The following is a 15,422-nucleotide window of genomic DNA, read 5'->3' as shown; positions in this document are numbered from 1 at the left end:
CTATAGCTTGCAGCAAGGTCTTGAGGGGGAGACAGAGAGAGAGAGAGAGAGAGAGAGAGAGAGAGAGAGAGAGAGAGAGAGAGAGCTATAGCTACTGAAGGCCTCAGGCAAATCTCTTGTTGCCTGTACATTGCCACCACACTAACGAATTACCCCGTGATATGTTTCGACAGACAGAGAACCCCGATAGGCATATAAGTTATGTGCTGTTTTCCCCTGCAGCGGTTAGTCAGAAACAGAGATGTCTAACTCAAAAAACACACATTAAAGCAAACTCCCCAGCAAAGGGGCAGACAGATTCAATCTAATGGAATCATTATGAGGGGTTAAGGGTGGGTTGAACGATAAACAGCATTAATTATCAATGAATTTACTTGCTCTCCTTTTGTGAGCATGTGTAAGATAGACATTGTGTGTTTTTGTGTATGTGATGAGTCTATGCATGTTTGGGTCCGTGTGTTGGGGGTTATTGCAGGGGCAGAAGTTCTTTTTACAACACAGACGTGGATCACAGGACGATAGTATTTTCCATCCAGGTGGAAAAAACGTTGGATGTCGAGTCGACAATATAACATTATGAAGCCTGCTGAATTTATCTTCCACGCTGTATAACATTGGGAGGCTGTGTGTCTTACAGCAATGCGTCGCCATTGTATGAGATCTATTGATTTCTCCGATATTGCCTCAAAGAGTAATGGAGTAAAGGTCCTGGCACTTTTTTTTTTCTGTTTTTTATTGCTCTCATCTAAACCCTTGCTCTTTCCTTCCTGAGCCCTGCTACAGTACACCAACTTTTAAATGAAGATCTACAAACACACACAAACACACACACGCACACACAGAAACACACGCACACACAGAAACACACAGACACACACACATACACCAAGCACAAAAACCCAGACGTCAGTGGCAATGGCTCTTTTAACGGCAGGAGAGAAAAGAAACGTAGGAAAAAGATATGCTGCTGCTTAAACATCAATACAAGAAAAAACAGCAAGACAAGCGCCTTCCTCTCGTAGCTTATGTGGCAGCTTGGGTCTAATCGTTTCAAAGAGATGGGGGGTTGAAAGACTGGGGATGAGGGAGCCCCACACTCGCTACCTATGGATTAAGCTTTCCCAGCAAATAGTAGCATGGAGGAAACAGAGGTAATCTCTATCTTCTCCTCCATGGGCCCTGTTTAGCATACCTGGTCCCCCTTTACTTAATCTCCTTACTGAATTAGTTCCTCTAAAGCTGCTCAAACAGAGACGGCTCTGTGAACTCTAGGCAGAGCAGGTTATAGTCGAGTGATGCCGAGAGTCGCTTTCGACTTTCTACCTCCTGGCTGAAAGGTCAATTTACTCAGCGATTGATGTGTCGTGTGCCGGCAGATGGCTCACTCAGGACTTCTTAGATAACATCTTGGAACATCGAGGCTTACAGCTCGGCAAGGGTGTGTATACACAGCTCAAAATATTTGAATGCTTTTTTTTTCTTTCTTGGAGGAAATCAAAAGAAATCAAAAGGTATATGTATGACTGAACCCCCTCTCTGGGGAGGTCTCCTTCAACGCTTTATATTTAATATAATCTGTTCTTGGCAGCTTCAGCGCAGTAGTTGTTAATGTTCTTCCATGTTGATTCTTATTATCTTGTGAATGGTAGGGTGGTGTAGTGGCTACTGGCCGGGGTGTTCGACTGCTAGCCTACAGGTAGACCTACCAGGATTAATCCCCGCGGGCTGCAGCTATATCCTGTTTCAGCCTCCTTGAGCAAGATGCCCTACCTCTGCCTGATCCTTACATGAATCTGAATTCAATGTGTGTCCCTTTGGATGAGAGGACTTGTTATATGGCTATATAAGGAATAGGTTGCAGTACAGTAGCCCAACCTTGCTTGTCCTCTCAAGTCTAGTAAAGTATGTTGTTGTTCGCTAGTCATGTATTACTGGATGATGAGTGGATTCCTTTTGAGCATTTGTTGCATTCTTTATCAGGGGAGAGGGCTTACAAGGAAGTTTGGGAATGTGTCCTGATATCCCTTATTAGCCCACGAGCAGTTCCCCATTCAACGCTAAAGCAGCCAAACAATTGCTGGACATAAGTTACTTTTTTCCACTGGACATACAGAACCACTTAAGATAACTTTTAGTGTCTTCATGACGCATATTCAAACTGAGCAGGCAGGTTTATAGTTAGGCAAAAAAACATGCAAATGTTTCCTCTGGGGTATGCTTTTCTTTTATCATTTCATTCATTCCATTTTGATCTTTAGTGTTAAGGCCTACAAATACAGCTGTTAAGTATATATGCACTACATGTCAGTAACAAGAAAACAAGATTTAAATTCTTGCACATTACCAATTCCTACAAGGTACCTTGCTGTGGCCCAGTGCTGTGATCTAAACAGAGGGCAGAGCATGTGGCGTGACGATGATGGCGTATTCTAACGCGGTCAGAATGGGAAGCTGTCAAATTGTGACACATGTACCCGGCATTTCTCACGCTGACAGCCCAACATCGGCGTGTAATGTGTGATGATGAGGCGCTGGCATTGACAGACGGAATAATAGAGCCTGGTGTCAAAGTGTGGGCAGGCACAATCACATACACGATGGGAACATTTCTGTTTTCCAAACTAGCTTATTTAACCCGTAGGCAATAGCTGGAGGAAATACATCTGGGACTTATAAAGGTTGTGTGGAGCTTTATTGTTCTTTTAATCTCGATTGAACGGGGGATACGAGAGAAGAGATTTTAATCACTCCTGTCGCTTTAAGGACACTTATCAAAGCCGTATTTATGCGAGGAGAAAATACGATGAGGCACGAGCGAACTGAGCGACCAAGGACGGATCGCTCGTTGTGGATTCGTACAAATCCTAGCCCGTTTCACCTGGAATCGCTTCGTCACATCGCTCGAGGAGTTTGATTACGCCGTGGATCGCTGTCTTTTTCGGATGGATCGGATCGTTTACCCCCCAAAAAATGCGCATAAGTAGCTCGAGACTTGGGATTCCTGCCCCTCGCGCGCAGCAGCGTTTACGGTGGAACTTGTCATAGAGGAATACGGCGTAGCGTTGCAACTTGTACATCCCTGTACAGGGGTTATTGGACTTATTAAACACGCAGAAGTAGTCCGTGTCCAGCGGGTTATTTGACGGATATATTACGGGCGCCTTTTTTTTTTGACAGCGGACCATGGATTGGGTGGTGGAAAACCAGGGGCAGCAGCGGCAGCAGCAGCAGCGACATGGTTGCTCTGCACTGTCTGCGCTATGCAGCTAGGCTCCAACATTTGTGTTATTCCAATGCAACAAAGTTGCAAAGCAAGTGGAATGCATGGATTTCAACTATTTCGCCGTTTTGCGTCTGCCTGAATGAATATCGCGTCGACATAGTCCACACATCGCGACAAATACGTGTGGATTTGCATCGCTTTTTCTTGCCTGCATGTGCTACTTGGAACATTTGTATAAATGTAGGAGATCCGAGAGGTTTATAGTCAAGGTCATCCCGTGAGTTATATTAGTCTACGTTTGTCTATTGTAGTATATAGACATACACACACTCACATAAACATACACACGCTCACATAAACACGCACTCACATTAAAACACGCGCGCGGACACACACACACACACACACACACACACACACACACACACACACACACACACACACACACACACACACACACACACACACACACACACGTAATAATAGGCTACCAGAGTCGGTGTGTTATTTTTGGTTGACCGCACAGGGAGCTCCTCTACATTCGGTGATCTTACAGAGCGATTTCTGATTGCAACATTTCTAAAATGGATGGGAAATTGAAGCAGAGTCGGAGATCCCGTTCCAAACGCGAGAGAATACGTAGACGGGAGCCTGGTGGCAAAGATGCCCACAGTCCAAACCACAATTCGTCTTGCTCCGACAGAGAGCAAAGTCCTGGGAGAGATGCCGCCTCCCTGCGTGGTCAAAAGACCCCACACTCCACACCCGCTGCCAGAGCCTCTCGCCCCCCTCGCAGGAAGAGACCAGAATCCAGTTCTCAGGAAGAGGATATCATTGATGGATTTGCTATCACCAGTTTCATAAGCCTGGACTTGCTGGAGGTAAGGGCTTTCTTGTCACATATGCTGGATGATTAGTTCAGGATTATGTTGGGATTATTTTGCTTCAATGATGCTTTATCAATTGCGACAGGTCAACCTAAACAATGCGTTGTAGCTGTTGTGCGTTAGTTTTGGTTTGTGTGTTTTATTTGACGTTAGTTTAAATGCAATGAGCCTTGTTTGCAAAGCAATCTCTTATCGGCAAAGACACACGCAGATAAATCATCAAAATGCCCCCCCCCCCCCCCCCAACACACACACACACACACACACACGAACACACACACACACACACACACACAGACCCTGCCAAAATCATTACACTACGAGCATTGATTCATCCAACTCATTATAGTTTTTAATTAGACACCTGCTTAATTATACCCCCTTATGAGAGTCTGAGTCAGACAAGCGATCATAAACATCAAGAAGAATACTCACAATAAATAAATACCGACAAGGAGGGGGTCATCTAATCTAGTAGTCTTGACTAATAGTATGAGGTTGACCTTTAACCCCACCATTCCGTGTGGTAATACCACAACAACACCATCTTCAAAATAGTTATCTGCCGAGGGCTCATAATAATCTCACATCGCCATATGGCACGCAATAATAATAACAGCAGCAGGTTGATACTCTCCTCTAACTCCCACAGCTAGTGTGACAATTGCATTACAGCTGACAGCAACATACACACCAGCAGTACTGCATAGCTGTGATTGGATCCCAACATGGACACCCAGGCAAAACAGGGAGGATCCACTCGATTGGAGCGGGTCGTCAATTTGCCACCTCCTATCTGTTAACACGCTTAACCTGTTCTGGTCATTAGTAATTATAGTTCTATTACATTTCGCTTGACCTGCCATATAGCACTTGGGACTGGGTGTTAAAGCTGATAGGGTTGGAGAAGAGGTGTGTGCGTGTGCAAGTGTGCGTGGAAATGCACATGTGGTGACCATGCACACAAGCATGTGGCGGTCTGAAGCATGCCTAAGCGGCTGTTTGCGGCGGTGTAATGCACTCTCATCATACATGTATGAGCAGACAAGGGGCCGGTGCCGGTTGACTGCAACCATATATGACAGCGGCTGACTTTGAAGATGACACGGCCTCTTACAATCCTTCACCCACCAGTGTCCTCGCTGTCAGAGAACAGGACCCCTTTTGACATTAAGCACTGTACTGTCTGTGTCTCCACTGGGTTTCTCTTTAATAAAGAGTGGAGACTCTTTATTAAGAGTCTTTTTCTTTGTCTGCCCTGCCGTTATTTAGTGAGTAAGCTGATTCCTGTATTGATATCAGTCTGGACACTTGGAGCCCTTGGAGTGTTTCGGCAGGAATGTGTCAAAATCGTTTTTTCGAAGACTCGAGAGAAGCATTCTGGAAGCAATATATTTCACTGTCGGGCAAACTGTGTTGTTAAAAAAAGACATCAAGTGGGACTTATTGATGCACTGGAGACACACACCACAACAATAAACGCCACTATAAATCTGGTCATTGGAAATATTAGCAAGGAACGGAAAACACAAATACGATAAACAACTTTAAATAAAACATCAATAAACATGAACTAAATTCATAGATCCCCCCCCCCCCACCAGTATCCAGTGCAACTCAAAACAATCTCTATTTGTATTTGATAGATAGGCCTAGAGTTGGCTAAATGATTTACTTGCCTGTTTTATTGCGGACTCCAAACAGTAGCGCTAGTGTTCTTGCCTGGCTGCTACTGAAATGAAAACAGAGGGAGTACTGTGCTCCACCTGGAAAACATACCTTTTCAAAGCCAAACAAATGAGCCGTGATACAGCCCTGTGTGCGTCAAACAATACGACCTCGCCAGCTCTTCGGAGGCTAGGGCACCTCTTGCATATTTGGTCGGAACAGGTGATGTTCTGGGCTACGGCCTTTCATGGTTCAGCTGCGAGTCCGAAACGGTAATAATAAGCTCTACATAATGTCTTTATTCGGTAAGTGTTGCCGTTTTATTAAATGCACGCTAAGCCTGTTAACAGCTGCTATTATTTTACTCCCGCCATGGTGACCCCTCTTTTCAATGGGTGAGATGTCTCCGTCTGGCCGTCCTCTTGTAATTATTTGAAATCAGCCAGGCGTTGTTTATTAACTGACAAGGCCAGCAGCGAGCGAAGTGCTGGAATCGTTTAGATATTTAAAAGCGTTGCTTCGTCTACGTATCAGTAATTGCTATTGCTTTTACCTAACAGCGTGTGTCATAGTGGAGCCCATCACCTTCCACAAGCTAATTACTTATCAATTACCCCCAGGACCTGTCATCCTCATTAACCCCAGGAATAAAAAGCAAACGGCCACAGTTAGCGGGTTAGGGGCTCGGCGAGGGCCAGGGCCGACCATTCGTCGGGGGGGGGGGTGAGGCAGCGCGGACACCTTGACCCGTCGTTGTGTCAAGCGAGCACCGGCCCGACACGGCGGTGTGGGCGCGGGGTCGTACAGCCGGGGCGACGGCCTCATTAGCACTGTCCTGCTAGCGGTGCTCCTCCGCACTCCCATGACATCCATCTCCCAGCCAGGGTTCTCCACACTCGCTGCCGCCAGCACAGTATTTACACGACTCAATCGTGCTCAGGATTTAAGCAGTTATTCCATTCATATTCAAGATCTCCTGCTCGTTATTCTTCTTTTTTATTGGTGTTTATTTTGCAATCCTGGATGATTTACTGGATTGCTGCCTTTCTAATGGCTGTTTTGGCTTGAGTGTGTTTTGTTATTGGCACCTTTTTAGAAAGAGACTTAAAAAAATGTTGTGTGGTTATTGTGTTTTTGTTCCCTGCGTGGATATTTGAACAGTTTACTTTGCCTTCCTCTTCAAACTCTCTATAGCCTCCCAGTTCATCCACTATCGCAGCACTCTCTGAGTCTATCCTCCATCCCACCCTCTCTCACAGTCTCCCATCCCTCCACTCTGGTAGCTCCCCAGTGTGGAGCCTTGCTTAGTCTACCACAGCCACGTCTATTCTCTCCGGCCCGAGGTTGGCAGGGGTTCCCTGGATGCGTGTTGACTCCAAACATGCTAGTTGGGCACTGTTGATATCCACGGCTCTGCGTTGATAGGATCAATCCCCTCCAGTCCCGCATCCAGGCGAGGGCCGGGCTCTATGCGCTCCCTCCGCCGTGTGCTCCCTTAACCTATTTCATTACATCTGAAAGCAATTTTGCTGCAGCAGCCGTATTTGATTACGCTGTGTTTATTTTCTCTGAATCCCGTGGATGCCGGCGGCGGGGGGGAAAGCCGCTTACCTACTATGAAGACTACCTGTGCAAATTTGAGGTGGGCAAACAAAGCCCTTCTGCTTTGTTCCGGGTGCCTTGGCGTGATTAGACAAAATGTCAAGCATGTTTCAGGGATGATCCGAGAGGCGCGGAGAACAGCAGCCCCCGTGCTGATGCGCTCATCCCCCCCCAGCCGTGATGGGACCTTGTGTCTCCATATCAGCTGATTCATGCGTTATCCTTCTCTCACTGTTTGAATAGATAAAGGATAATGATTTCTGTTCACAGTTGCCGGCGTCACCTCTCGAAGAAGGTCCCCTCAGAGTGTGAAGGCGGTATTTATCGGTATTATCAGGTGATGATAAAGTGCGTGACACAGGCATCTAGCCGTCATAACAGCAGTGTGATTTTTTGATTTACTCTGACACTGGAGTGGTAAATCCCTCGCGTTAATCTGTACTCATTCATCTGCTGTGACACCATTTAAAAGATTAAGTTCCCTTTTTTTTCTGTGCTTCGCACGATAAGTTTCCCAATTCACTCTAATGGGGATTTTGATTGAGCTCATATTACACAATAGCAAGAGCATGGAGCAAGGATCAAAAATATAATTTCGGCTACGGGCAATTTATTAAATTATTAATAGAGACTCCACATGGTATTGACTAACTACAGACCAGTTTATTTTGTCCGTACACTATTCTGAATAGATTTCCGTCCTTTTTATTCAGTTTGTCGTTCAGATTAAGTGGGAGCCACTTCGACGTAAAAGTGTTGCAATTCAAGTATGACAGCTAACAAATGGCTGCCTTGCTGAGTGGGCCGTACACCCATTCTGTTAGAGTTGCTGAATCGCTTCACTGTCCCCCACGGAGGACTTCCCTAGCCAGACCACCGGGGAAGTCTGAATCCAAGTGAGCATCAACAGAAAATGTTTTCTCTCTTTGAATTAATGGCTATCACACTCTCACCCCCGTTGGCCTCGAATCCGGTAAACATATTCATTGCTCTGCGCTCTCTCTGATATGAACAGCTCCCATTGTCGTCGCGCATTGCTTTGCCCCTCAACCATCACTGCTCCCGGCTGCACACTCTTGGTGAAGAACAGTTCTGTTAAACGATCACAGCCAGTCAGGAACTCTTTTTTCCCCCTCTCAGTTACAATAGGCAGGCAGGCAGGGGCACCAGGGACAGTAACGTATGGAAGATATTATCGACACCTCACCAGGATAGGGGAGCTGTGTCTTTTCCCGGCATCAAGGCGTCTGCTCAGTGAGCAGGCGTCTAGTTGTTTTTTTTAAAACGAGTGTGAGGAGGTTGATCTTGTCTTCTCCCTCGCTTTCTTCTCCCTCACGGTGATACCCCCGTGCGTCTCACATGGGCAAACAACTCCTGCTTTAATTAACAAGGTTCCCCCAGGCCCTCAGCTCATTGGCTGACACAGACTACAGAGAGAGAGCGAGAGCGAGAGAGAGAGAGAGAGAGAGATAGAGAGAGAGAGAGCGAAATAGAGAGACAGAGAGAGGTGTCCGAATGCCAGTGGGATGTCCCCAAGCACCCAATGCTCTCTTTACTGTCAAACCAACCACTATAGTCACTTTGACACACACACACACACACACACACACACACACACACACACACACACACACACACACACACACACACACACACACACACACACACACACACACACACACACACACACACACACACGTTGCTCCTTGTCACCAACAGGTAGCTGTAGAGTAGAGACTTGCACATAGATACAAATACTGTGCGGGTCTCTATTCGTAGATAATCCCGAATAGACACTCGCATGCACACTAGTATGCACACTAATGGAAGGAAGGATTGGTGCATCTGCCTCAAGCACTGCAGGATAGTGTAGTGGTTAGGGTGTTTGATCTCAAGCCCAAAGGCACTCGGTATGCTATTTGCTATTAAAGGTTTGTAACTGGTGGCGTGTTGAATGTGTTGATTTTGAATTGAACAGCTTTGCCAAAGAACTAAAACTCTCTTGAGGCTCCCAAAATGGGGGAGCATTGCTTACAACTAATTCTGATGCATTTTGATCTACAAGCCCAATAAAAAGCCATTTGGTAGATGCTCATCATGATCTCATACATTCTTTGCATGGGTGGCCCCAGTGGAAATCATACCCCTGGCGGTGTTAATGTCTGGCTCTACCCATTGAGCTACACATATTTAATGTTATGATTCACTGATGACTTCACAGCCTATAGAACAGAACAGGATCTACAGACACAGCCTGGTATTTGTAATGTATTCCTGAATCTTTATTGTCCTTGTCTTGCTTGGTTTCATGTGCTGCCTACCAGACGTTGTGATCGGTGAGCGGAAACACAAGAAGTGTAGCCTCTATTCCAGGAAACAGTGCCACCCGATGCATAATAGTGCGTGCATGATGATGTCTAAGAGGAAACTCCTTAACAGATGGATTCAAAGCAATCAAGCATAAAAGGTTGAGTATTTTTCATGTATTCCCCTTGTATGTTTTTCAAAAGGAATACGTGATGTCTTTTTGTGTTACAAGAATGCCGCAGACACAATGACACACAGTGCGTGGGGGGATGCATGGACATGACAGGGAAAGGCATGTGGTTCGCTGGCAGTAGGCCAATGAATCCGTTTCCTGCTTGGCTTTGTGTACGGTGTGCGGCCTTCCTGTGTGAATTTTTTCACTGTGTGTGAGAGGCAGGGGTGTGGGGGGGGAGGGGGGGGGGGGATTTGTCATTAGGTGGCTGCCTTTGGAATCTTCTCCTCATTGTTTGGCACCTCCCCTCTTCTTTTACCTCCTCCTCCCTGCTCCATCAGTCTCCACCTTGGTAACACAACTCCCCGACCGCTCAATGGAATGTCAGATAAACACATGTCTTTGACGTTTATCATCCAAACGACGAAACCTGCTGTTCATTCATACATCGTCATCATCATCGGTTATTTTTCGGATGGATTACATTTTTTATAGTCGATTCTTCCAGCCCTGTATTAATTCATGAACGTTTACTTTGTAATAATACAGAGACAGGATTATATAGTTTTCAAAGGTGGCGGATTAGATCAGGTGATGGCTTTTTGTCTTCTCAGCTGTGCGCTTTGCTAGAAGGGAACATGTTTAAAGAGAGAGTGCTGAAGAACCTGCTCGCAATAACTCTCTCCCCAGCATCTCACAAGTTTATCCTTTTGAAACCGTACTTTCATGGCAGCGTGTGGGAGTCGGCTTTCTGGGGTTCTGCGGATTCCTTGACACAAACGTCTGTGGACTGCGTGTCTGTTTGTTTGTTTTTCGTGCGGTGTGTTTCTCGTCTAGTTCATCTCAGCCGGTCTCTTTTTACAATCCAAGGCTAGTGCTACAAAGCAAACGTGGATTACCTTCTTACCATGCTATAAACACAAACGACAAGTACAAAATACACAGGCAGGGTATCAAAGAAACAAGGGGGCTTGTGTACGCATCTGTTTCATCATAAACACTGCAGTAATAGCTTAGTTAATTCCAAACAGAGGTTTCTTCAGCTACCTCACCCTAAGAGTGTTTGGTGCTGCTCTCCCACTGCATGCTGTCCTCATGTCATGCTTCCCTAATAATTCGCCCTTAAGTGTGAAAGCAATTAGAGTTAACAGTTATCAACATGCGCCCCGTCTAGACACACTAGCTTCCCAGGAGGACTGATGGGAATAGTCTTTTACGGGCCAAAGCAACGCTGACAGTAATTGCCCGACACTGTGCTCCCCTGGCCTGACATAAGATATGGAGACTGTGTACCCCGAGAGACCCCCTGGCCCCCCGTTACAGTGCCTCTCGCTACCTGCCCCTCTAGCCCTCTGTTTAGTGCAGCAACCTATTAAGCTTTTAGGGGACAGGGGTCGTTCACAGTCAAAATACATACATGGCAGCACTTGAAGACATTATGGTAATTGTCACCCAGTCACTGTGTGTTTGAATAATGGGTGTGTGAGAGTATGACCGAGTGGGACAATTTACTATTTAGTCCTTGTGCAGAACCCCCTTTTGCCAAAGCAAGATATAGAGCATTCAGATATGTCACTAAGAAGCAGGAGCAGGTAGGCATCTTGCACAAGGATGCCCACAGGTCAGGCTGTTGGCTTGAGGGATTGAACACAGGATGAATAAGTGCATGTGTGTCTCTCAGCAGTACAGAGTGGATAAATGGGGTCAGGGTAGGAACAGGCAACCCGTGCTGAATGAAGCACAAGTGCTGGTGCAGATGAAAAGGGAATGTCCCTGGCAGTGACAGTAAACCGGAATGACACATTAGACATGATTTTCTTCAATGCCCTGATAAGAAATAATGAAACAGAAATTGTCAGTTGAGAACTAGTTTGGGCTTACAGGCCGCTGTTTAGTGTGTGTATAATTCCAGTGCGGACGTGTGACAGGTTAGTAAATATCAGATTTGTTTGTGTATGTGTGTGTCAGTCATACAGGTCTGCGCGGCAATCAGAGCGAGATTTATTTAAACTGGGAGATGTTATGACAGTTATTTGTGGGGAGTCTGAGAGGCTATCAGTCTCTCAGACGAGGCTGAGGACATGGGGCCAATGCTGACAGCAGTCATTTCCATGGCGATGGAAGGAAAAATAAAACTCCAGGGAAGAGGCGGCCTGTTGTCGCCGCACTTCGGAGAGGAAGTAGGAAGTGGGGTGAGGATGTGGGGGGAAGGGGACGAATATGATATTGGGAATGTTGTGGAGCTTGCCAACATAGCCTCTGTATTGTAACCATAGTGCGGTGTGTAAACTGTAGACCAGAGAATGTTAACGGAGAGGTCGGTCACACACAGTGGGGTGTCTGATTGCAGATGCGCTGCAAAACAATCTCATCTCTGTCCATCTTCTCCTCCTTCATCTCGCTATTTCTATCTGTCGCTCACCCTCTCTGACATACACACTTTGTCCCTTTCTGTTTGGCTCTCCCCACCCGAATTATCGTTTTCAACTGTGTGTGTGTGTATGTGTGTGTGTGTGTGTGTGTGTGTGTGTGTGTGTGTGTGTGTCTCTTTCTCTTTCTCTCTACTCCATCCCTTCCTTCTGATGGTCAGCATGGCACGAATGCTCATTCAGGGCTGCTCCGCCACAGATCAAAGGGTGGTGAAGTGCATCTGCTATCGCCTTAACAACGACCTGAAATGCTCATACACTAGAGGATGCAAGGCAACATTGAGTGAGCCTTTACGCAGGTCTTTACCAAAAGCCAGTTAGGTCATTAGAGAAGCGGTCTGCTGTTGTAAGAGACAAAGAAGAAAGCTACCGAAGCCGCTGTTTGCCTTCTACACTCTTCTGACTTACAGCTCAACAGCTGCCCTCAGCTATATATGACTATATAAGATTACTAGAATTCCAAATGAGGACAATATAATGTAATGCACATTGACAGGCGTAGGGAAGAATGTACCTTGCAATGCGAGACTCAGAAACTCAAAGAGACTCAAAGAACACATTCAATATACTAGCAACTATTAAACAATTGAGCTGCAAGACCAGGTTTCCACAACAGCTCTCAGACCCAGCTTTCTGTTATATATTTTTTTGTTTGTCTCCAACATCAGAAATAAAATCTCAGAAGGTGATTATGGAGATTATATCCTCTAAAAAATAATCCTTCTTCAACTTGGTGGTCAACAACATAATCAAACACAATGTTTCTAACCCTGTCTCATAATGACATGCATCTCAGCGGCTATAACAGAGATCAGAGTGTTTAGATAGAGCGTGAAAAAGTCGTGGTCTTGCTGCCAGGTTTCCTTACCAGGGTGGACTTCCACCAAGACCCCAGTCACCTCGGACGAACACTTGGGTTGTTCGGAGGTAATTAGACATTTTGTGTAAATAAATACATTCCTGTCGCCCGTAAACCCCACCTCGGCGTCTCACCCCCTATTGATTCTCCTAATATGAGAGAGAAAGAGAGAGAGAGAGAGAGAGAGAGAGAGAGAGAGAGAGAGAGAGAGAGAGAGCTCAAGTTTTTCTGCTTAATTGCTTCCTGGCAGCAGAGCAAGGTCGCTGCTCACTACATAAATCCCCCCCTATTTTCATTTTATGTGCTCCAGGTGTTGATGAAACAATTCCCCTGTTTGATAATCATATTTCCCCTTGCTCCTCCACCTGCCAAGACCGAGAGAGAGAACGAGCCAGAGGGAGAGCGAATAGCAGATAGATCTGCATGCGTCTGAATGAGTCGCTCCAGCATTTCAATTTGCACAATAATACACGGGGCGGAGAAGGGGTCAGGAGAGTAGTGGGGCAGCACACAAACGCTGACAGGCGACTCAAAGCCGCTCGGGGGTGGTGTGGAGAGCCAGAGTGGTGTGTTTATGTCTGTGTGTGGGGGGGGGGGGGGGGAGGTCAGCAAGCATTTTTCTGTGAACAAATAATAATTGCTACTTTTATGCACAATACTTACAATATGTAGTACTTTGATGCTTGTGTATATATATGTATATATCATCTATATGTGATCCAATTAATACATCCAAAAAAAACAACAGATATTGTCACGTTACAATGGGAGCAAGCCTCTTCGTAAAATGGCCTTTGTGGTCTAACAGGGCATAAATCTCTCTCTAGTCTAGACTAACCACACTGTGTGGCATGCAACCAAAAATAAATACAGCTGGCTTACATGAACCAGAAATGGACAAATTACATTACCTTCAAGAAGCCACAGGAAGACAACACCGGCTCCTGGCAGTATCAAGAGTGCCGGTGTCGGTGCAGCATTCAGGTGCTTGCGGGCGGTTGTTGGTTCTTTCATTCAAAAGTTCTAAAATATGTTATGGCTATTGTCCAGTTGTAGGTTGTGCCAGCTGGCTTCCTCCTTTCCGTCCGAGTGGTACAAAAGGATACCTCCCTACCGCTTCCGGGTCACGAGGTCAAATCGCTTTGCAACATATGTTTGTCAGGTATCATTTAATTGCACAGAAAGCATGCCAGAGGGAAGTCTAAAGTCAAAAAGGAAGTCTGTTGAGTGCTTAGCCTCATAGGCAGGCCTGTGTAGGGTAGGCTAGCCTTACTCTCAATCCCAATTGCTGTTTGTGTGTTAGCTGATGTATATTCTTGGAGAGGAATCGGATTGAGGGAAAAGTTGTTCATTGTTAAATAATATGGGTTGCGGTGACAATATAGAAAGGCTGTCAAAAGGTGTGCAACCATCATGGAAACAAACAGTATAACTGCTGGTGTTATACTGTTGCTGGTGTGCTGGTTGGCACACCAGCAAATCGTTTTGTTAATGAGGAAGTTGCTAGCTAATGGTAGTCAAGCTACTGAAATTAGGTTCTCTATATAGTATACACCACACTTATATCGCAAGTAATATTAATATCACGCACCAGCCATTCTGGCCCCCTCTTATATGGATCCCAAAAAACAAATCTGCAACTGTTTAGATTTACATTGATTGTTGGCTGCTGGGTTTAGCAACTCTACCAGCATCTGCATATAATATTTCGCAAGCATTTGGATGTTGGCTGGTGCTAATTTTGTGCCCTGCTTTCAACCAATACATGTGGTCGGGTTAAGTCAACAATTAACATTGATCTCAAAGAGGATACATTTGTATAACCAGCCTCTGTACCAGACAGAACACAGAATTCATCCATCCATGAGAAACCTCAAAGTCTATCCATTTCAAGTCCAAACAGTTATTTGTTTTCAAGTGAATCACCCCTACACACATAAAATATGTTTATATGGTGTTACTCTCAGTGTCACTCTTCCACTAACACTGACGTATTGATTTTATTATTGGCGTAACCTAGTTAGAGTTCAGGCTGTGGGAATATATAAATCTGAACTGTGGATGATCGCAGCTAAAATGAGAACCGATTCAATGAGATTACTAAATGGTAAAACATATGACATTCCCATGTGTCAATTCACAACATGGGGGTGATACAGCTTTGAGAGGTCAGCTAGAGGCGAGAGAGAGCCGCCCAGTGCACTACATTATTGATGTCATTTTTTACAGAAGCCTTTAAACTGTAGTACTGCTCTGCTTTTAAAATGCAGACAGA

General features: G+C 45.5%; 1 protein-coding gene across 8 annotated transcripts in view; it reads left to right on the top strand.

The window, feature by feature from the left end:
- The first annotated feature begins 2,803 nt into the window (after nt 1-2,803).
- Nucleotides 2,804-15,422, top strand: part of fbrsl1 (fibrosin-like 1) — a 250,091-nt gene continuing 237,472 nt past the window's right edge. For all 8 annotated transcript variants that reach the window (XM_079746814.1, XM_079746817.1, XM_079746816.1 and 5 more), the window contains exon 1: nt 2,804-4,104. In XM_079746814.1, the coding sequence (XP_079602940.1) occupies nt 3,808-4,104 (297 nt within the window). In that variant the 5' untranslated portion in view covers nt 2,804-3,807. The remainder of the gene's footprint in view (nt 4,105-15,422) is intronic.

This window comes from Pollachius pollachius (genome assembly GCF_949987615.1).
Source record: "Pollachius pollachius genome assembly, chromosome: 1".
Taxonomy (NCBI): Eukaryota; Metazoa; Chordata; class Actinopteri; order Gadiformes; family Gadidae; genus Pollachius; species Pollachius pollachius.
The sequence above is the reverse complement of the archived record's forward strand: the minus strand, read 5'-3'. Positions and strand labels throughout refer to the sequence as shown.